A 24,777-nucleotide genomic window follows, 5' to 3' on the forward strand; every position below is an offset into this window, starting at 1 on the left:
CTATTTTTATATAACTATAACTGAAATAAATCTCCCCTAAGGGGAGTACTCTTTGTGCTCTGGAAAGCAAAGATGCAGCTGTGCATTTCAAGAGTCTTGCTATACATCAAGGTTCTTTCCAATCAGAGGAATGCAAAGCCAAGGTTACTTTTGCTGTTAGAATAGTAAAATGCTTGCACATCTGGCTTCATGTTCAATCTAAGATATATTGCAATCATGGTTTTGAAACTGAAAGCTGCAAAATATTTGTGAAAACAAATAAACAATAAACAAGACCCAGGACACAATCCTGACTGCACTGAAACCAGTGGTGAAAATAGCAGACTTCTTTGCTGTCAAGATACAGCCCTAGGTCCACAGTTCACCTACAGCATGGCACAAGGCTATCCTTATTTGCACCAGTGGAGTTGCTGGTAGTATCTGGAGGAAGAATTATGCTGATGAAATACAGGGAAGGTAGTATTCATTGTATATACTGAGTTATTGTCTGGATCATACTTTGTTGAATTCTAATTAAATGGAAGAAAGCTATCACTGGGAAACATTTATATTCCAGCATCTGAGTCCTAGCCATACTTCAGGTAAATAGGAGTCTTACAGATGAACAGAATGAATATGATCCTTCTGCAATGCCCTTTCCAAGCAGCAGTTTGAAGTGGCACACGGGCAATGCAGGTCCTATTGGTTTCATGCACCTGTGAACAATTCCTCAATGCTTAACAACTAATTTTTCTTAAACCATTACTTTGACTTCTTAAGTACACTCTACCAGTTGCAGATTAAAATCTATTTGTATACCTTTTAATAAAGTGTAAACTGTTCAAGAGAAAGGAATACAGTATCTTTACTATCACCATCAGTTGTAAAAACTGACACTTCATATTAGCATAGATCATTTAGGACCTACTTTGCAATCCAAGCAATCAAAATCACTTTATATCCACAGTACTGTGATGATTATATTGTCATAATTCCAGTTGAAAATGCTTTTGGTTTCACTGTCAGTTCTTATAACCAACAAATCCATTTTGTCATGGCGAGTAACTCTTTCGGCAGTCATGAAAAATACAATATTATTTAACATTAGTCTGCTAAATCTCCTCTCTTTTTGTTATATATCATTTCTCATTTAAAAAAAGGTTATATTCATTTAGTAATGCAAGCTTTTAGACCTTCTCTATGCTGTTGCTTATGGGGTATCAATAGTTGCAAGAAAAATGACAACCTGTACTGTTTAGAAATTACTTTGAGAAATTACCTTCCTGTAACTCAGTTGGTCATACTCTTGTATAAGGAGTACTTTGGTAACAGAAGCAATACCTACTAATTTACCAGTACTCTTTTATTTACTAAGCTAAGTCAGGCATATTTTATTGATATACAAGTCAGTAAGTTGTGACAGATAATGGCAAACTGATCCCAAGATTTGAAACTAGAACCTACTTTTCCGAATTTATAAGCCCAAACCCTTAACACACCCTTTCCCCCGACTTTTATATTTATATTCATATTTATATTAGTCATATTTATATTCATTTATATTCATATTTAATACTTCAGAATACTATCTATTTAATGCGATCATAGTGCTATTTATGTAAAAATATACACACATATGTCTATATCCTTACAAAGCACCAAAACCAAAATATGAATCTTTTTAAACAAGCAATGAGCAAAAATGTAAAAGACTGTTAGAGGCAAGTTTTTGGTCAGGAATACCCTGTCTGAAACAACTGCAGTAACAATTATGTGGAAAATTTCTTTCAATTTTTCAAGTCTGTAACTATGTAGGTCTTCAGCCAACAATCGCTGACAAGGAAATTCTGCATAGCTGTAGACTATGCCACAGACATATGCATAGACAATGCATCCAGATCTATACATGCACTATTATATATATTTTTTTATGTTCTATGCATATCAAATTTAGGAAACTTGAGTATTTTTCTGCAAGGATGTTATTTTCAAAGTTACACGTTATTAGTCACTATAATTCTGTCTCACAAATCTTTCTTATTGCTGATACTTTAATGCAGCTCTGCTGAATACCTGCAGTAATATTTCAGAGGAAAGGTAGCCTGTGAATATGTATTTCAGTGCTTGTCTTTGACCCTTAGAGAAAGGTATTCGTAAGTCTGCATAAGAAAACACCCTTATTTTATAAAGGCTAATAAAGCTTATGCTAATACATTTGCTATTTACATATTTCACAGCTGTTGGTTGACTTTGCGTTTTGGTTCTTTTCCAATTTGTCTAAATCTCTACAGAAAAAGAAAATAAATTACAGTGCATAAGACAACTGATGGATTTGAAAGGAACTTCGGAAATTCATGATACACTGGTCAGAGGAGAAAATACAATGGAGATTTCGAAGGAAGAAACCTTTATCCTTCCAGTAAAAGGTGGAATTTTAATTGTTCAGATTTCACTTTTAATGAAAGCTTATCACTGTCTAATCTCATTCTTCTTACTGGCATTTCTGTGTCACATCACCAGTCTTGGAGTATCACACTGACTGAAGGACAAATTTAACCTAATTACTAAAAAAATATAAATATTTTTACTGCTTTCTTTAGCAGATTATAACCCCAAATTTTTATTCCATATTTTGTAAATAGTGAAATATTAATGCCATTATGATTCTCAACAACATTGCACCTCCTGTTTGACTAATGTCTGCCTACACAGACCTCTGGCTAGTTTGTTATAAACTGTGTCTTTACAACGAACGGAGCTCAACAGAAAATATAAAAGAGGATAAGGAGAATTTATAAAGGCAAAAATGTTAAATTCAGAATGAGTTCTCCCAGTGACAACTTTATAGGTCCAGTTACAGTTGCAACAACTAGAGTATAATCAAGTTTTATAATTTTTTTCATTATTAGGAAATTCCTGATCTGATCCATTTTCTATCTTCTGTACGTAGGTTACATCATTACCAGCAGAATCACACTGTCACACTCTAAGAGTTTTCATAAGGAAAAAGGAGTTAAATGATTTGCCTAAAATTAATAATTGGAGGGGAAAAGGAAAGGTTGTCCAGTTAGCGAGCAGGTCTTCTCCATTTCAGAGTTCTGCAAAATAATGTAACAGCAGAAAGCTAGGTAGGTTCTCCCGACCATGGAGAAGAAATGGGGGTAACTGGGGGAAGAGAGAAGAAAGGAAAGGGAAAAGAAAGGCAGAGACATGGAGAGGCATAGCTCAAGAAATGAAAGCCAAAGAAAGAAGAAAACAATTTCCCTTCTTTTGCTTTTAGGCAACTGTTTTGGATGATGTGGTGATCTTCATCAGTTGGAAAAACCTTGTGCTCCTTTCTGGCTGCTTGGAACTATTGCGCACAGTTGATGGGTGATGGCAGAGGCAGGTGACAGCTCACAGGTAAGAGCTGACAGGTAACAGCTAATTCATGACATTTTCCAAAGAGTTATGATTTACAAAGAAGAGTTGCACTCGGCTTTTGTACTAATGCATGATTTGATTTGTCTCCAAGCTGTACTAGCAGAACTGTCTCTAAAAAACTGTTTCAAGTGTAGAGTCAATGGTCGTTTGTAATTCATATATGATCATTAAATAATGAAATCTCCATGTACACAGGGTCATGCAGGTCCTTCGTGTGCTTAAGGTGGAAAAACATTCCTTTAGAATGAAAACAATCCTTTTTCATAGAGAATTTCTGCTTGAAGCCCCTTTCTTGCTCTCATTAGGTAAGGATGAGCATATCTAACAGCCAGAGCAAAGGCTTGTGAATGAAGCTCCCTGGGTCTAGTTCTTGCTCTGCTTCGAGTCATGTCACTTGTGCTCCTCACAGAACTACACTGTGATGCATAACTTGCTCAACCCCCTGATAGGGGAACAGGAGGCTTTGATGAGGTCCTGGTGAGTGCTAACTTCAGTGAGATCCTCTGATAAAGGAATCTGCAGAAATTCAGAGCTATAGCAGTATGAAAATGAACTGTTTAGTAATGGAGTCTCACTGTGAGAGAAACAAAACTCGAGCAGTATTTCTTTCTTTCTGAGTTTTCCAGGTCATGGCCGTTCACTTTTTTTGCACTATTTTTAGAAGATAAACCTCCATTTTTTTATGGTATTGCCAGGAGATAAGGCAGATCTCGAGATAAGAAGTACTTATAAAACCCCTCAAAGTAACTGAACTTTTCCTGTGTACTTTAAGTGTATGTCTTTACCGAAGATACCAACCTGACAGCCATATGGTAGGAAACTGTGTATTACCTTGAAACTTTCCCTCCTATATGCTCAATCTAGATGACAATTTCTTAACTCAATAATGGATTTCCTGCCTGTTGTTTCTCTCTTCAGGAAACACTGGCACTATGTAAAGAATAAAAGCAATCAAAGGGTTGACAAATTGTTGAAATGTGTGTTTATGGCATTCATGAAACAAAAATGTCAGGGAGAATAGAGATGTTTGGAGGCAGTTATTTATAATCAAGGGATATGAATGAATGCAGAAGAGATCTGGTTGGAAACAGTGGAATCTAGGGGCAGAGAAAATGTTCCAAGGGTACAAAGCATCAGAACTGAAGGGTTCGAAGCATCAGAAGAGAACAAATTAAAGCTTTCATGATTAGCTGGAAAATCAGGAGAGCACTGGAAATCTGGGAGGAGTGGTTACTGCAGTCTTGTTTTTCATTCCTTACTTTCTTGGTCTGGGCCTAGCACCTTCAGGATTTTCAAGTCTTATTTTGTCTAGGTAGTTGGATGAAAAAGGCTTGTACACAATATCCAGTCGTCTCTTGGACAGAACTCAAATCCAGTTAAACCATTTAAACACAAGCTTTAACATAACTCCATCCTACGAGTTATCAGCTCTTCCCCTGGTGTAGTATATGTTCCTCTACATAGCAGACTGTATCAGTAAAAGGTTGGAGTTCACACTGGGCAAGCAGGTATGCAGAAATCCCATAGAAGGCACCCATGAATAATAATGAATCAATTATTTTATTGAATGGCATAATAGATCTTTGGGTGTACTATATCATCTTTTGGGGTATAAGCCAGTCTCTGTAGCTGACATAGATCGATATTCTCACAGGTTTATGAAGGGCAAACATGGATTTAGCCTATTTGCTTTCATTAATATTTAGGGTGATTCTGTAAATATAGAACTTCATATTGGGGATCAAGACAAGAGGGAGTATAAATATGTATCCCATATATATATATATATATGGCATATATAACTTCACTGTCTTACAAAGATTTTTTTCCAATGCAGGAAGCCTATAATCTGCACTTATCCACTCTTGGCTTGATGGCTTCAATCACAGAAGATGATTCTGATTCTGCTGAATGGAAAGTGCATATTTTTGTGGTATATCCCCCCAAAAGCATGAGAAATAAAATCAAGATAGGACTCTTGATGACTCAGTACTCTTTCGTGTAGATCTTCAAATAGTACTTAGTGCTGTGGGTTTCTTTCTACCAAAGACAATGCAAAAACTTGTCACAATAATTTCTGTAAAAACAGACAAATTTGAAATTTCTTTAATCAATTTCACTTTAAAGTGGAAGTAAGTGAAATGATTTTTTGTTGATAAATTCACAACTTGTGGATTAACCATGAGGAAAACTAGCACACCAAACTGTGGTGGCACATATATAGCTCTTCACTAAGGATTTAAGTCAAAATGAGAAGGGCAAAAATATAAGGAAAAAAGCCCCTATGAAAGTCAAACTTCAAAATCTAGGCAAGATCTAGGAAAATATGTAAGTGTAGAGTTTTTGAATAATTTATAATGGCCTGTATTAGCTGGGACTGTAATTGCTTTCTTTAGATTACAAAAGTTAATTACAGAAAATTATGTCATCAGTGACATATTCATAGGTAAAGCTTAAAATATTAAATGGTCAGCAGCGAACAGGGCTTTCACTTACGCCTACTTTCATAAATAGCTCTTGATTTCTCATACAGCTCGTATGGGTCAGGTTTTCGTGGATCAAAGGCCTCTGTTGAATCGGGAAATGAACTCCTGTGAAGAGCAGGTGGGTAGGGAATATTCTGTGGCATAGCTGGAGCAGAAAGGCTTGTTTGAGGACTGCCTTGATTTTCCCATCGTTCCATCATCTGCAATAAAAAGACACAGAGAATAAAGATGAAGTTTTGAAAAAACTGTGATTTCTACAAGGAGACCAAAAGCAGTGATTTCAATTGAAGATGCGTTTTGTAAAATTAGCAAATCTGTTTGCTGCCTTTTGAGATGACAGTTGTGTGCTGTGCTGTTTATAAGATGACTTGGTTAAATTTACTTATTCATTTGTTGCTTGTGGGAAGACATGATCTTTCTTGGATAATATGGTCCCATGTGGATTAGGGCCCAGCGTTACCTCTGAAGCATGTTGAGTGCCTCTCACAGAATGTGCTGAGCTATTAGAAGCTATTCTGCTAAAGATGGACTCTGTGGGTCTGTGAAGATACAATAATCAGATTCATTAAAATCCATAACTGAAAGTAGAACCTAACAAAGAAGTGGTCAGACTGTGTAGCAACTGAATGATCTTAACGTTGTATGTTTTGAGAATGCATGAAAATAGCTATTTGCCCAAGGTGAAGATTACTGTAACTGTGAGCAGAATTTACAGATTCACTTGAAGGTGAGGAAAAATAGCAAAACAAAACAAAGGGAAAATTACTACAGCAGGTATTTGAGCATCTAGTGATAGTCAAATGTTCAATGATAAAGTACAAAACATGTTGAGAGAAGAGTGGACATTAGTCTGATGGATTCTTTGTCATTTCTTACTTTTTCTTTCTTATATAAAAAATTACATTGGCATCATCCAACCAAACTCCCAAGCACAGGATAAGCTTTTCAACACTTCCAGACCATCTACAAGAGAGAATTACACAGCAGTGTACATGACAAGTACATGTGGCATGAAAGCCACCTCAATCCATGTTTTCTCCAAGACTGTTCTTAGTGGTCTCACAAGTACATGAAGCTAGAAAGGAAATAATATGATAGGCTGTGCAAAAGAAGACTTGGGGATCTGAATTTTTCTTTTTGAAGGAGTTACCTACTAATTAAATTGCATTAGCAAATATATTGAAGCAGGTAAGTTAAACAAAATACAAATGTTTAGGCCAGGAAACAAATATTTGGCTCTGTGACCCCTCCTGAAGCAAAAGATGGTAAATCCTCCAGAAGAGTGTGTTCTTGCACATAAACCAACAATCACTTAATTATATAAAAAAATGACTCTCAGAAACAAACTGAGCTGTAACTAAATACCAACGACTTCTAGTTTTGTATCAGCAATGCCTTATCAAAGATGATTGCAAGTTTACAGCAACCTTGTTCTACAAATTCTGTGATTATCATTTGCCTTTAGTTCCTCAGTTTCAGAAGGTGTTTGGCTCAGCAGGTAGGCTTTGCTCTCTATTCTGATGATTAACAGGATCAGGCTTTTTCCACACTAAGCATGTGGACTACAGATGGCTTAGAGTCTTCCTTGTGAACATGCTGAGTAACTACCACTCTGCACACCACAGGTGATCTGACACTCTCAGCTTCGTAGTTCAAAATAAACAGAATATGGCTATTTCCCATTTTAAGTTGTTGAGGGCCTCATTCTTTATACACAGTAGCATTATAAATAAGCTGTGCTTCTGTCAGAGTTTCAGCAGTAAGCAGGGCTGCTTCACTAGAAACAATGAACAAAAAGGATGTAGGTATCTCAGTCAATCACAGGATGACTCTTGAGCACTACTAGTTCACATTGGGTATGTTATTTAAGTTGAGAAACGAAAGTATTAGTGCTATGAAGTGCTTATAATAAAGATATGGAACACTGTATTCAATATTTGCCAATGATGTTCAAGAAAGAGAAATTTATTTTGGGTTATATACAAAAGACAGCAACTGGGATGTGATATAAGAGGAAACTATAGGTATATAGATCCTGTGCAATAGAGTGACATATGGAGATACCTCAGTAGTCATCAAAATAGCTTAGGTACAGGAAAGTACCTAGGGTACTTTCAGGTACCCTTTATATCAATATAAATTTATCCTCTGTGTTGGGTAAATTAGCCTATGTGGCAAGTCACATGTATGTCACAATGCTACTTCTGATAGCTCTTTTGACTCTAAAGGAATTGCCTCGGGTATATATCAACATATATACAGTATATCATTGTATCATGGAAATGTAAATTCAAAGGTCTCCAGAAACAAACCTGATTATGATCCCTATATCTAAATTAGGAAAGGAGAACTGAGCTCAGTACAAGTTCCTTATGATCAAGGAAAATGAAGAATTATGTTTAGGTTTCACTTTATGTTTAGGTTTTACCTTCAGTGAGGAATCAAAAATGGACAAGTCACTGAAACCAAACTATCTTATCTCACTGCTAGAAAGCAGAGAGACATATGGGGCCCTGTCTATCTAGAAGTGAAAGTTTTCTAATTTTGTGGACAGTCCAGAGAAACAGAACACTTACCTCTTTCAGTGTGAAACTGAGTAACATTAAAATATTTAAAGAAGGCTTTAAAAGAGAAAGGAACATATAATTATCTTTGATGAACAAACTTTTCCCTGGAGGAAGGACAAAAACCTGAAGATCAACTGGCAAAACCCTAGTGGGTCCCACATATGTGTGAAGTGTGAAGTTAAAAACTGAGTAAAACATTCTTACTTGTGAGTAATACTGCTACCATAAGTAGTTACATAAACAGATAAACACAAGGGGAATTATATCTCCCAAACCCATATTAATTAGTTAATAGTCACAGAGTGTTTTGCAATGTGAGTTATCATAATACTAGCTCACAGAGGAAAGCACTCTTGGGAATAAGTAAGCATGTTATTGAACACCAGGCAGCATAATGGTCTGATGACACTCAAGTTCGTTTTGTACTAATTGAACTGTATTACCTATGATATAGATATATGCATTATATACATAGAAACTATAGAAAATATCCATCAGCCCAGGTTAGTCTGGGATGTTGAGCACACTGAGATGCAGTGCACACTATCCCTGAGCTGCTCTTTCAGGAAAAGAAGCTTGTCTCTTCTAGCAAATGGCTCATGGTCCCATTTTTGCTTTAAAGAATGGTGGGTGCTTCTCCATTTGTGTGGCCAGGGCATCCCAGTCAAACAGGAATCTTAATGGTGAGATTTATTTTCACAAGTGTCCTGCTACTTAGATGAATAAAAAGCCTTATGCAATACCTATTTAAATGTATTGCATCCATCCTCTAGCCTTTTACATCGAAACCACCACAAGCTGAAGCAGTCTGATGGAGTTGCATCCGCTAATTAATTAGTTGCTATTTGTACTTGACAGGCTACAAAAATTATTTTTGTATGCAATAAACATGCCATGATCCTATATGAAATGATGTGAAATTGTCCAGATTCAACATACACCTCATCCCCCTTACTCCCAAATAAGAAAGCTATAAATCCTTTAAAACATACTGCCATTGTTATTCCTATTGCTCTTAGAAGCCTTCAGGCAGAATCAGGGGTCTTTTGCTCTACACATCTCTGATGAAAGATAAGCACTACTTTAAGGTCTTTAAATGAAAAACCAAACTAAAAAACAAAACAAAACAAAACAGACAACCAAAAATAGTAGCCTGCAATTTTTTTTATACTGTTAATGTTGTCACAACTTCAAAATATTATATAATGTGGTATAACTGCTTACAGTTTTACAGTAGGAAAGATCTTCATACCTTGAGATTTAATGTTAAAATCATAGAAACACAGAAAAGTTGGGTAGAAGGCACCTCAGTGAGGTATCTAGTCCAAGCTCTCACTTGAAGTGTGACTGTTTCCAGCTCTAGATCTACCAATGCAAGAACAGCAGTCACTTTAAGGATGTTAAGCTCAAGGTGCCTGTGAACCAGAAAAAGTGCATGGTGTCCATTTTAAAGAGATCGCCAACTAGAAAGTCAACTAAACTGAACTCATTGCTGTGGCCTTCTGCTGCCTTCTCCTCCAGAACCCTCATTTCTGAGCTACTGTATTTCTTATTCTTGACATCCGTCTTAAAACTGACATGTTCCTTTCTCCAGACTGCTGCTGGCAGACTCCAAACCAACGGCTTTGCAGAGCTTGTTAGTGAGGCCCCCCCTGATGCTGTCTCACCTGGAGCTGGGCCACTGCTGAGAGGCATCTGATGAGCTGGGAACAGGAGGGTTAGATGAAAGTCTACATAATTTTGCTTTGAATGGTACTCATAAACTCAATGTGTATAATTTTGAAAAGGAACTTACAGGCTTTGGAGTTTTCCATGGAGAAAAGAAACCTGAAATAAACAAAAGATAACATTAACAGATTTTTCTGATGCATAGAAGAGTGAGACTAAGAGGTATTTATGCCCCTGTTCTCATTCAAGTCTGTAGATAATATTGATACATATGAAAATTCTCTACACACAAGGGGTGAAAACACAAAACATGAGGAAAAATTTCTAAGAAAACATATATGTGTATATATATATACACATATATATATGCAGCTGGAGCTATTGAGATCATTGCCATACTTTACAAACAGCATGGGATTAGGTTGAAATTAAAAGAACTAAGCAAAAGGACTTCCAAATGTCTTGGTGGACATTGGATAAGACACAAAATGACCTGGTATCGATGTGTCAAATGCAGTTGCACCTTTAAGAAGAAGCAATTCAGAACATCCCATCAACAAAACCTAATGATACAAGAGATTATTATTTTCTTTATCAGAAAAGTGTGAAGAAAAATAACTGGTTTATCAGTGTAGATAAGGTACCCAAGTCTTGGGAGGATTGCTTGTTTTGACCATCCTGTTTTTTTGTCAAGTAGTCAGACCTGACTACCTCTTCAACACAACTAGTTATCTCCTTTATTTCTGCTGATAGCTTGCTTTAGTGACTTTCATGAATTTCAAATACTGTAGCTTATAAATGTTTAAAACTCCAGATATGGCCATTTCATAAAAGGAGATAATCTGAAATATTAATTGTAAACACTGTTCTTATGCAGCACAATGTTAAAAACCTTACAAAATACCAAGTTAAAGAAGCATTTCAAAGGATATTTGGTCACATTTTTAAAAATAGCAGCTTTCAGCACAGTTATCATTAAAAAACTCATTTTCAGTTTAATACTAGCTAAAAATATAAAAGTCTCTGGACCTTCCTAAGTAAGGTTAAAAGCCCATAGCAAAGAGTTTGTTTTGTCAGAAACAGAGATGGGGTTTAAACTGAGACATCTAATAGGAAGACTTTCAGTCAAAAATTTAATTAAACTGTAAAAGATAGATTAAACTGACTTTATTATTTCTTTTTCGAAGGTGAGTCTAGGAAAAAAAGTCATGGGAACACTAGGGAAATTATATTTCCACAGAAATCACAACAGGAATTCTATTTGTACACAGTATTTAAATTTCCTAGAATCCTGTGATAATGAGGCAATTTTTTCCTGCCATGATTTCTAATTCATTTAGACTGAAAAAATCATTCAGAGAAAAAGAGCTTGAGCCATTTTCAGAGAAACACTGGCTGTTTTATAATGCTGATGCATAACCTGATAGGGCTTATAGACAAAAAGTACATGGGGAAAATTAATCCTGAAAGGTTTATGTTTACTGATTCTACAGTGTTGGGATAGAAACTGCTATATTATCAAGTAGACAAATTTGTTTCCACCTGCAAATTCAAGCTAAGATAACAGGCATCCTGTATAGGTCTGGCTTATACAACACCTTAGTATTAAAGATTCTGTGATGGAAAATTATTTAACAACATTTTGGATGGCAGAGGGCTACCTTTTTATTACCTGCTATAATAAGAGTGGAAGTTAAAAGGCATTTTTTGCCTTGGAGCTAAAGATAAGACTTGAAACTTGCAAAGAGGTTTGCTGAAAAGTATCTCAGATCAACTATTACTCTGATTTGGTGTTCAGAAAACATCGGGAGAGGTAGCACTCCCGATTGGAGTACCATTGGAACTGGTGCATCTCCCATAACTTGCAGTCAGTAAAAATTATTCCAGATCAAACTGCAAGGTCATTTTTTCCTATTTATTTATTGTCTTCACCTAAAAATATGTTTTACCATCCATTAAAAATGTACTACTTATGAATCAAAAAATAATGAAATATACATCAAGTAAAATCCCCTCAACTAACAAGAAATGAAATAATCAATTCTTTTCCCAAATAAGGAGAATATAGACTTCTATTTAGCTTGGAGGCTGTGGGCACAGACTGCAATATACAAATGACAACATCTACACTCAAAACAAATAAAAGGCAATATTTATTCACACAGCATGAAATTATGTTTAAGAACACTAATGAATATAGGATGCCACAGAAGCAGAAGATCCAAATTAAGATTTTAAAAAAAGTATTGGATATCCATGTGTGTACAAAAGAATGATGGAAACTAAAATATCTGAAGGGAACAAACCTTGGAACTAATATTAAAATCCATTCTTCAGATTTAAATTCAGTTATTAGATCAAGACTTTCACATAAGATAAGATGGTCTCTCACCTATGTCAAAGACTAGGTGCTAGACTAAATACATGAAGGCCTAGTTCCATTAAGCAAAACCAATCTTATATCTTTCATGTGTTTCATGGCAATCTTAATGGTGCTTCATATAACAATAGTATTCTCAGCTGAACTAAACATCCTTTTTCCCAAACTAAACAAACACACCTTTAGACAATGTATGGCATTACAAGTTATTATGAGACTGGTTATGGATAATTACTGTGAACCAAACATGTCCAGAATTATCACTGGTATTTAAATATACACAACTGTTGCTGTAAATTCCAGAACTTAAGAGTATAATGTACATGTAGTACATTATAAGTGTAACAGAAACTTCACATGAAAAAGCAGAAAAGCAAAATGCACTTTTCTGTGCATTCTGCATGCTGCCTTTAAACTTTCACCTTTAAATATTATTCTGCATAAGTACGGGCCCAAATCCTCTAGATTTAGAAAACTAAGCTTGGAAGCTCACCCAAAGAATATATCTTAATAATGTGTATTTAGTGACTACTCAACAATGTTTGCCTTTGGCAACCACATCTACAGCTGGCAAAGAGAAGCGGTGGACTTTCCCTTAGTTCGACCCCACTTCGCCACTCCATATTTTCCCTTCACTTTCTGCCATTGGTTCATAACATGTTGTGAGTATTCACCAGAGACAGTGGGATGCCACCTGAATGACAGCTGCCAGCAGACTAGCATCAATTAAGTACTGATTTAGAGGCAAGACTAAAATTGCTCCCCAAGCAGTGCAGCTTTCAACTTCTGACAAGTATTAACGCAGTACTGATACTGCTCAAGTTTCCAGTTATCTCACATCTAGCTAGGCACACATACTGGATAAGCTCTTATAACTTCAATATCCTGCTTCCAGATTTCCACTTTTCCCTCTCCAAATTCCCAACCTGTTCTGTCGAACTTGTGTTGTCTTCTGTAATAACCTGAGTAGCTGAGAATATGATATAGACATGCAATAGGCTGAGGTACAGTAACATCCATATGCTTTTTAAAAATCAGAATTACATTTTCTTATACAGGAGTGTTAGAAAAATTACTTTTTACATAGTTTTTTAAATTATATTTACCACCTTTGAAAATGAGCTTCCCTGGAAATCAGAGCTGTGATGGTTTCTATGTTGTAAATTTACCAAAAAAAAAAAAAATAAAACACAATAAGAAAAAACAGATTTTGTACTCAAATTTATTTGGGGGAAAAAAAATTGTTTTCTTTTTTTCAGATCAAGGCAAATTCCAGCTTCAGTTTATTGTACGTCTCCTTTTCGATGAAGACATCCTATAATAAAAGATAAATCACATCACACTCATTTTATCTGTTCCTTTTTATATACAAAATTAACCATGCTTTTGCCATAAATTATGCTTAATGATTTCACATTTCTTACACTTCAGGCAGTATTTATTATTGGAAGGTTTAAGTTTTTAAAAGCAGCTTTTCTCAGTGAAAATTCTGAATTTGGTGCATTCCGTAATATCAATAATTCAAAACCAGCCTTTGGTTATCGATCTGCTGCCATGTGGATGCTTTTAGCCACATTTCCATTTCCCTTCTTCTCACTCTTCTGTATTGATTCCTGAAAAAGTTCTTAAGACCTGTGAAGTCACAAGTAGTTCACATAAGTATTGCTAAACCACAGGAACTTTAATGATGTTCCCCTTTGTGGCAGATGTGTTTGTATAATTAAACTAAAGCCCAGGAACAGTGTGATTTCTGCAGTGACAGCGTGTGGTAGTGCTGCAGGGAGGAACTCAACTGCATCAAAGATACAGCCTTTTAATCTAATGTTCAGGGCAAGTCAACTGTTTTCACATCACTTGTCACACTGACGGTACAGCAAGTGCTTTGCCCATTAGCTTTCGTTGGGCTTCTTGGGTGCTATAAAAGCCTTGTTGCATATGGCTCCCTGAGCAAAGCTGTCCCAAGCAATGCACAGACCTTTCTCACGTAGATGCTTGGAAGTCAATGAACAGATGGCTGATGAGCACTCCCAAAGCATTAAGTGACTCCATGGGCATCTTATCAATGTCCATGTGACAACACTTCAGCAAAAGTTTTGCTTTCCAGAAAAGTTACTGATAAATGTACTGTGCTTTTCCTTTCTCTTACTGGGATCTCTGAGATGTCTATCAGTTGCTTGTACTGGGGCCTCAGTTCCAGGGGTGTCAAATACCCATTAACTTCAAATGGATGTGATAGTGGAGAAATTCTCTGAGAGTTTAGTCTCATGGTGTACATTGTTAGCAGGATGTAGAGAACTTTTTCTTGCCATTCAGTTTGTATCTGGCTTCTACTTCTGTATGATTACCTTTTTTTGAGCTACGCTAAGTGATTGTATTAGGTGTACAGAACTCAAACTACAATTGAGCTCACTCATTAAGATGCAAAATGTCCTTTAGCTAAACTCCAAAAATACTGGTGGAAGAGATAATGTAGGGGTTTTGTTATTATTGTTGTTGCATACATAGAACAAATATATAGCATGAATTCAATTATTCTTCAAATATTTTCCCCTTTTCAAGAAAACAAACCTAAATAATGAGAACAAATAAATTCAATTAATTTATATACTGTAGTAAAGAAAATCTAAAAGGAAACAAAGATTTTAAACAGATAGAAATAATACTTATGAAAGCAAGGAGGTGATAAAAAGTTTGAATTGGTCATGTTGTATTTAAAATATCAGATGATACATAGGGATTGGAAATTAGTAGTTCTATTTCTAATAAAGTCAATGACTACCATGTAGTATTTTTTCAAAGGTCTGCCTTTTTCAAACAGCTTTAAGTATTGAGCTCTTATTCCAGCAACAATAAAAAGTTGATTTACCTTGAGATAAAGAGTAGGTGTAGAAGACTGGGAGCTATAGTTCTTCAAGTACAGTTAGCTACTCCTGTTGTCAGCTGTCCTTCAGAGGGATAGTGACATGCTGTGGAGGATCCATTTGGTCTTTGGTTGGAATGGCACCCGATGCAGTGGGTCAAAAATCAACACATGCCACATCAGAGTGAGATTAATGAGCCATCATGTTTGATCAGGCCCATGGCAATACATATGGTTAGAGTCAGTTCTCTTGCAGTAGGATACATACTGACAGCTTGGCAAGTAACTGATGTAGCGCTGTGCTGCACTGAGATGAAGGCTGGTTATAGAACTTAATCTGGCTACTGCCATAAAAGACAATTAAATATTTTCCATAAAAACATTAGCCACAAAGGAGAATTTCCATCCTTTATTGGATGTGGAAGGAAACATAGGGACAAAGGATGAGAAACAGGCTGAGGTACTTAATGCCCTCCTTTGCCTAGTCTTTAACAGTAACTCCAGTTGTTCTTGGGGTACCCAGACTCCTGAGCTGGAAGACAAGGACAGGGAGCAGAATGAAGCCCCTGTTATCCAAGGGAAAATAGTCAATGCCCTGCTACACCACTTAGACACACACAAGTCTATGAGGCCATATGAGATCCATGCAAGAGTACTAAGGGAGCTGATAGAAGTACTCACTGAGCCACTTTCAATCATTCATCAGGGAGGTCCCAGTTGACGGGAAGTTAGCAAATGTGGCACTCATCTGCAAGAAGGGCTCAAAGGAGCATCCGGACAACTACAGGCCTGTCAGTCTGACCTCGGTGCTGGTGAAGGTTATGGAGCAGATCATCTCAAATGCCATCACACAGCCCATAAGGGTCAACCAGGTGATCATGCCCAGCCACCATGGCTTTATGAAAGACAGGTCCTGCTTGATTAACCCGATCTCCTTCTATGACAAGATGACCTGCTTAGTGGATGAAGGAAAGGCTGTGGATGTTGTCTACCTAGAATTTAGTAAAGCCTTGGACACCATTTCCGAAATTATTGTCCTGCAGAAACTGGCTGCTCATGCCTTGGATGGGTGTACTCTTCACTGGGTTAAAACTTGTCTGGATGGCCAGGCCCAAAAAATGGTGACAAATGGAGTTCAATCCAGCTTCTGGCTGGTCAGAAGTGGTGTTCCCCAGCCTCAGTACTGGGGTCAGTTCTGTTTATAATCATTATCACTGATCTGGATGAGGGCATCGAGGCACCTGCAGTAAGTCTGCTGACAACATCGAGTTGGGCAGGAATGTTGATCTGCTTGAGGGCAGGAAGCTCTGCAGAGAGATCTGGACAGGCTGGATCAATGGGCTGTGAACAATGGTATGAGATTCAACAAGGCTCAGCGCTGGGTCCTGCACTTGGGCCACAACAACCCCAGGCAACACTACAGACTTGGGGAAGAGTGGCTGGAAAGCTGCTTGTAAGAAAAGGTCCTGGGGGTGCAGGTCATCAGCCAGATAACATGAGCCAGCTTGTGGCTAGGGGCCCAAGAAGGCCAACAGCATCCTGGCCTGTGAGGCTGTACCTCAAATCCTGTGTTCAGTTCTGGGCCAATAAATACAAATAAGATATTGAGGTGTTGGAGCAGGTCCAGAGAAGGGCAACAAAGCTGATGAAGGGTCTGGAGAACAAGTCTGATTGGAGCGCCTGAGGGAACTGGGAAACTGGATACGAGGAGGCTCAGAGGGGAAGCTACCGCTCTCTACAGCTGCCTGACAGGAGGTTGTAGTGAGGTGGGGGTTGGTCTCTTCTCCCAGGTAACAAGACAAGAGGAAACGGCCTCCAGTTGCACCAGGGGAGGTTTAGTTTGAATATTAGCAAAAATTTCTTTGCTGCAAGGGCTGTTAAGCACTAGAAGGGGCTGCCCAGGGAAGTGATGGAGTCACCACTCTGGAGGTGTTTAAAAGACGTGTAGATGTGGCTCTTAGGGACATGGTTTAGTGTTGGACTTACGATTTTAAAGGTATTTTCCAACATAAATGACTCTATGATTCTAAGTCTACAGAACTGATACAAAAGCTTAACTGACTGTGAGATCAGGTACTAAATCAATATTCAGCTTTTCATAAAAAGCAGTATTTTTTTGTTCAGTTCATGAAATTTCACTGAACTAGGAATGTTTTTTCAATAATATTCAGATCTTCACAAATAATGAGAAAAAGAATATTCAAAGTCACGAATGACAGAAGTACTTGATGTTCAAGCTGGGACTCTCACTGGTCACCTGTCTCTATAAAATTTCCTCTAAAAATAGACTAAAGAATCTCAAGGTACCATTAAGTTTTCACTTTCATGAATAGTAAAGAGTTAGCAAGCATTCAGCCATCAGAAAAGGTCAGAAGCTAGCATAGTAATGAGTTAATTTACATTCTAATGGACATACAGCTATTTATTTTGCTTGGCTGCTACAGCTCTGTGAATTGCTTATCAGTCAGAGATTTAAAATAATTTATGAAAATAGTAAAATCCCAACAAACTAAATACCATCTCCTTCTGATTAATCTGGATGTGAAGCAGAGAAATTCTGGATCATAGATAAATTAGTACAGAGGCAAATGAAACATTGTCAGTGACAGGTTTTGATGCTTAAATGTACTAGAGTTGGGAAAGATAATACAAATCTCTGCAAGATTTTATGGAAATAAGAAATAGATTTTTGGAACAAGTAGCTTTGAATGTGGTCAACAGGAGTAAATTATGCTCCACAGACAAAGTTTGATACTAAACAAGTATAAAATGTCTCACTGGGTGACACTTTTATATGAACTTTCTTTTCTTTTCTGGCACCTGTTACCAGAGCAGCGATACACTGCTGCAGATTTATTTCCTTGTTGATAGCAGACCCTATTACCTGAAGGACAGCTACAACTCAGAACAGAGAAACTGCTGCTGCAGTACAACTCAGAACAACTTCGACCCTGACAACTTGACTGGAGTAAAAAAAGACACAGAATGGAGAAAGACCCTCATCTCTTGCCTTTTGTTTCAGAATTTAGTAGTAAAAGTAGTAAAAGTTCAAATCCTTAGGTTGATATCCTGGTTTATGATTTGCAACTGCAAGTAGTACTGGATGAACTGAGGTCTATAATATGTATTTTAAGTAAGAACTAACCCAATTAGTAAAAGCCTTCATTCCCAGGAACAAACACATGATGAGTGGAGAAAGAGATCTCAGGTTGCTCGCAGGTTGTGAACTCTACCAACACCTGGAAAAGGTCAGGGTTATTTTTCTGTCCAGACAGAAAAAGAGGCTTTTGTTTGGCAGAAAGAAATTTTCCCTGGAGAATCTCCAGTTTTGCTCATGTGTGTTGCCCAATGACTGCTGCTAAAATCAGTGTCACTAGTTTATATGTTCAGACTAGGGGTTACAATCTATACTATAACTGCTTTAATACAGCAAGAGCTAGTAATGCAAGTCATGTACTATCTTGGGTAAACATATTGTATGCAACTCCCCCTGAGCAGAGCAGGCACAGCAAGGGGAAAAGACTGGTATATGTCACACACACCCCAAATCAGCAACATAATTTAGAACACAAATTGAGTCTTCAGAGTCCTGACAGCTCATAACTGTTGCTTCTAGAAGGGCCTGCAAGTGTTGCCATTCCCATAAAGACTCTCTATGCTTGCTAAGTACATGTCTGACAACTCAGCCTGGCTTTACTGAAAGCTAATTTAAGCTTCAAAACTAACTTTTAAGGAATACTGCATCATATTTTCAGAACTCTCGCAGCCAGAAAGTCTGACTAGCTAAGCTAGTGTTTAGAATCTGCTCTCATACAAGCTTTTATACTTTCTAAGCACATTAGGGAAATCTCAGTTTACATTATGGCATGTCACTTTGATAAAGACCAAGGCACGTTCCCAGCATTTTTTGTTAAACTGTAGATGAAGCATAAGTTGTTTGTACACAGCGTCCTAAAGTCCTTTTCATGAAAACGCATTCACAAGTCTTCAGCAAGTGTGGGGGAAAATATGCAATAATAAATCCATTCCTTCACTTATTTGTAAGCTTTGTATTAAGCCATAGATGAAAGGGGTCATCAGATATATACAGATATATATATTGGTATCTATGCTGCCAGTTCCTCCTCTTCTAAATTCCTTCATTTCATCCATGTTGTCTCTCAGCTATCTGCTTCCTTAGATGCCTGCTCCTGAACTCTAACAGACTTCTCCTCTTTGTTCCCAGGATTTCTCTCTCTGTGCCCTGATCTTGATTTGAAAAGCAGCTAATCTTATTCCTGAAATAGTGACCAAAAAAATCCTTAATAAAAGAATAAAAACCAATATATGTCCTTGGTGTCCATGACTATTTCTGAATGGGAGGCCTTGCAATGCAATACTCCACTCTAATGAGAGGCAGAAAAACAGCACACTGGCAGTAGCGTTGAACCATGCAACTGAGGTAGAAAGCTGAGAACTGAGTCTAGAAAGATTTTGGCTGGAAAACTGTCTGCACTCTCTTGCTTGTACTGAATAGTCTTCTAGATAACAACTCAGCTGCATCACAATCTATAGTGTTTTTTGGGTTGGGATATATATATACTCATGGTGTTGCCAGCTATGACAGAAGACCTATAGCTGGAAGGTGAGGTAAAATACAAGGTATAAAACCCAGTGGCAGATATAACACAGAATGTATGGGAGACTTCAGAACTTCAGTTGTCATTCCGGCCAATCTTGAATGTCCCACTATGCCACTCCAGTGAAGATTTCTTCATACACAGTGCATCTCACATGGTCCTGGATGGCTGTTAGTGAGCTCTGAGTCTCACTCCTGATTTCCCTGAGGCTTGGGAGCACTGGAGAGAAGTTCATCATAAATCAACAAGTTGTATTTAATAACATACATACAAAGACTGGAGAACCTGCTGGTTTCACCTGCCTACCTTTCTGTCATTATTAAATTACATTGTAGTAACTTCAGAATTCTGTGTTTAATATGCATTAAGCTGTCAGCATGGTTCTGAATTTTATTGATTTGCCTTTGAAATCTCTTCTATTACAATGGGAAGTGTCAGGAGCTCAGGTGTGTTAACAATAATTGGCTCATTTTCATACCACATGGCAGAACTATAAACACTCAAAGGCAACATCATGAAAAGGTAATCATGCCACTTGGCCAAGGTGGTGGAAGCTGGAATAAGCAACAGCATGCTTATTTCATTCTTTGGATCCAAATGTTATTCAAAGTAATAATTTCTTTCCAATTTCCTTCACACCAGCTTAACAGACCAGTTTATTCCTGGTTACAGGGATTCAAGCAGAAGAGAAAGACTGACAAACAGTAGGAGACTGAGACTAATAGAAGACTAACAGAAGAAACAAAACATCACAAGATTCAGGTTTTACATGGTTGAGTCTTAGCTGCGGAAGTTTATCCTTTAGTGCAGGAAAGTAGAAAATTTTGCAAGGGATGTTAGTAGAAGGCCAATGTCCACGGAGTAATAAAAGTGTGAACAATGAACTGCTAAGCCCGCATTTCCCTGCTTGAACCTTTAGGTTCAAACTTCCTTTGCTTTGCACTGCTGAAGATTTGACATGTACCTAGTAAAGATAAACCTCTTTGCTTTCATGTTCCCCATCAGGAGGTCATTCTCATATTCAACTTACTTATCAAGAAGAACAAAGCTGAATTAGTAAAAGCTTTTCAGTGATCTAAATGGTAATGGTTAAAATGACATGAAGTTCAGAAGATTTAGCATGAGACCACAGGAGCCTGAAAGAAAAAAATGAGAGAAACAGTGATTGATGGGAATGATACTAATGTGGTACAGAACACTAAAGAGTACAAAGCATGATAAATTGAAGAAAGAGGACCTGGCTTGCAAAAAAAGGTTGAAAAACGTCACATTTTTCTGACTTCCTGAATGGAGATGAGCAATTAACATAAAGAAGGGCTCTGTCCTTAAGTCCAGTTGAGAGAGGAACAGTATTGATATAAATTTTATGATATTTAAATTGTGTGCTGGTCACACATAGTCCTGCGTAGTACTTAAAAAAGTTAATGAACAGAACACTAATAAATGATGCTGATCAGGGATCCTGACAAGATAGTTGGGAAGTGATATGTACTAAATGAATGTATTACAAGGAAAATCAAGAGAAACTGTGAATAGGTAATTTTTTTCCCTGTGACAGTGCTCTGTCTCTCAGAGGAACATAAATTGACTTTAGACTGTTGAGATCTTGGCAACTTGTCTAACATAATTGAAATAATCCCTTAATATTGAGAAAATAGGAACGGTACATAAACATGACAAGTTAAATGGAGAAGATTACGGTGCTGACAACCATGAAGCACCGTGCTGACCTCACAGCTGGCCTAAGCTTTAATATTTCCATTTTTTAGGAAGACTTGCTAGGGTACCTAGCATGTATGCCGCTCCTTTTTTAAATTTAGAATTTACTGCATAAGAAAGCAAACTTGGATGTAACCTCTGAAACTGTAAAACATTTTCTTCTTTCTCAGTAGGCCCATATACCTCAGTATGACCCTATTATCACAGAACAAAACCTATGAATTTATGCTAGAAGACCACAGCTGGCTGAAGGAATCTGGATGAACAGTACAATTAATCAGTGATTGTCATGAAATTGGATGTGAGTTATACTTTTTCCTTGGGGTTCCCTGAGAATACATAAATAAAAAAGCACCAAAGTTAAACCTGTATGCTCTTTACGCAGCCACCATGCAGGTTTGATGGTGCATATTCCCAATCAGCTAGGATGGGAAATAGTTTGTAGGGAAATATGGCCATTGTTTTGTTTTGTTTTCTTTTCTTTCTTTGTTTGTAACTCTTGTGAGCTAATTTTAAAAGTATTTCATGTCATGGAGATCAACAAGAAATGATCTATTTCAGAGGGAAGGAAAAGACTGATTCAAATTAGAGCTTGTTAGTGCTTTTCTGATAAAGGGAGTTTTCATTGGTGGATGATGATTCACTAAAGCTATTTTTGTGAAAAGCAGCTGCATTTCCAGAATTTATTGAGCATTTCTTTGGTAAAAAAAAGAAATCAGAGCTCTGATAAAATTTCTAGTGAAGCTCTAGATAAAACACCTACTGACCACCTAATGTTTAGCAGCACCACATAATACTTAGCAAGCACTTCCTGATAACCTGGACCCCAAAATAATTTATCCTATTGTAAGCAGGCCTTTGTTTCTTATAGCATAAGTAAGTTTTTGATCTATCAGGCAACTGACAGTTACTGTTAATAAGAACTTAAACAGTGTGCAAGTAGCTGTCACATATTGGTGAATAAAAGTGGGTACCTCTGTGTACAAACACAAGTAATGGATTTTACCCCTTTTCTAATATGAATGGGTTAGAAAGGCAACTGAATTACAACTTCTACATCAGCATTCTGCAATAGATGCATTTTGATTTAACGAAACAATATGTATCTTGTAACACTGCAGTTCTTTATCTCCCAGATAATAGAGGGTAACAAAAAAACTACCCCAAAACGTGTACAACTGTTTAGAAACAATGTTTGACCCTCCACCTCCAAGATTTCAGAGGCACTGATTTTCTTTCCTAAAACTGTTGGGCTAATTTGCAACATTATTCCCAATACATAAAATGAATATTTTCTTATTATATTGCATTCTAAAACACTATTATTTATTTATTTATATTAGTCTTTGAGATCTGTGTATATTTCCAAATATAACCTTCATAAATTTAAATAGGAAACGGGAATGTGGTAGCAGTATATTTCTATTTGGGGCTCTTTTTCTGACTTACAATGATCCATATTATCTTTGTTTTTTATTATCTTTGTTTTTTTCATCTCAAATTGTAAAACTGCTGTAATAGGACCTTCCCCTTTTGTAGAAATCTCTGAAATCCCTAGAATTTCTGTGTTATTTTGTTTCTTCATTACCAACCCATATTTAAATAGACACATATGTCAGAGTTACAGCTCAGGAGAAGCATCATCAGTCCTTAGTTCCAAGTATTCAAGCCTTTGACCTCCAATGTGCAGAATATGCCAACATATTGGTAAAAAATTATTTTTTTTTTGTAGCAACGTAGCTGACTTTGGTTTGGTGTTTTATTCCCATCTGAGATGGAATCCCAGGTTAGCCAAAGATTTAAGCTAGATCTGCCTAGACTCCTTATAGACATATCCAAAGACTTTTTTATACATATAAGCCTAGGGTATATATTCATATATGTCTACCCCAGGCTTTATTATAACATACATACATTTTCAAACATAGAAAAGGTAAAATTACTAGCTGAAGAATATAGAAGCAAAACGGTTTCTGAACAGCTTGCCCATCTCACTATATCCTACCTTACAGAACTTTGTTTCCAGTGAAATTACCGACTTCTTGAGTTACAACCCCTCTACACTCCCTGCCAGCCCCCAGATTTTCACCCCATTCCCTCTGAGGCCTATATGTCTGCCCATTGCTCTTCTCATCAGGTTCTTGAATTAGGCTGCAGATCTCCAGCTCTCTGATCTGAGTTCTCTCAGATCCCACAGCCATTGGAAACGTCTCGTCTTCACTGCAGGAAGACCTGCCTGACCCAGGTATTTCTCAGAGGAAGGAAGGTAGCATACATACTTGGAAGAAGCCAAAGAGATCCTCTCCATCAGATTGCTGTTATCAACTTGACACAGAGGATGGTTGTAACTGTTTTAGGTAAACAGATTCTCATGTTAACCATAAATGTTTTTCAAGCAGTTTTATAGCTAGTAGATTCTGATCAGGGACTTTTATAGCTAGTAGTACTCTGGTCAGGGACTTTGTTTTCTCTCTGATGAAAAAAGGGATGATCCTACAACACAGAATCATAGAATCATAGAATAGTTAGGGTTGGAAAGGACCTTAAGATCATCAAGTTCCAACCCCCCTTCCATGGGCAGGGACACCTGGAGAAGAGAAGGCTGTGTGGAGACCCCATAGCAGCTTTCCAGTATCTGAAGGGGGCCTACAGGGATGCTGGGGATGGACTCTTCATTAGGGACTGTAGTGATAGGACAAGGGGTAATGGGTTAAAACTTAAACAGGGGAAGTTGAGATTGGATATAAGGAGGAAATTCTTTCCTGTTAGGGTAGTGAGGCACTGGAATAGGTTGCCCAAGGAGGTTGTGAATGCTCCATCCCTGGCAGTGTTCAAGGCCAGGTTGGACGAGGCCTTGGGTGATATGGTTTAGAGAGCTCTTTATGTGACCCAAAACATTTTTTCAGGGTCCCTAATTCTTTACTATCTGGTTTACACCCTTTCAGACCACTATTCACAAGCCATCTCTTTTTCTTCAGTTTCTACAAGCTTTTAATGAATGACTGCTTGAATGATTCCACATAGGAAATAAATTCTGAAATTATATGCTTATTTGTCTGTACAGGAAATAAAGCAT

The 24,777-nt window shown here is 37.3% G+C and overlaps 1 protein-coding gene across 15 annotated transcripts in view; it reads right to left on the reverse strand.

Annotated features, from left to right (window-relative positions):
- MAGI2 (membrane associated guanylate kinase, WW and PDZ domain containing 2) overlaps window positions 1-24,777 on the reverse strand; it is a 728,751-nt gene that overhangs the window by 83,457 nt on the left and 620,517 nt on the right. For 12 of the 15 annotated variants that reach the window (XM_061366359.1, XM_061366357.1, XM_061366353.1 and 9 more), the window contains 2 exons: window positions 10,251-10,282; window positions 5,899-6,088 (listed from right to left, as the gene is read on the reverse strand). In XM_061366359.1, the coding sequence (XP_061222343.1) occupies window positions 5,899-6,088; window positions 10,251-10,282 (222 nt within the window). The remainder of the gene's footprint in view (window positions 1-5,898; window positions 6,089-10,250; window positions 10,283-24,777) is intronic. The other 3 variants (XM_061366354.1, XM_061366365.1, XM_061366351.1) reach the window with 1 other exon arrangement.

This window comes from Neopsephotus bourkii, unplaced genomic scaffold, assembly GCF_033783945.1.
Source record: "Neopsephotus bourkii isolate Nb327-2 ecotype Australia unplaced genomic scaffold, CSIRO-AGI_Nbou_v1 NB_1328, whole genome shotgun sequence".
NCBI lineage: Eukaryota > Metazoa > Chordata > Aves > Psittaciformes > Psittacidae > Neopsephotus > Neopsephotus bourkii.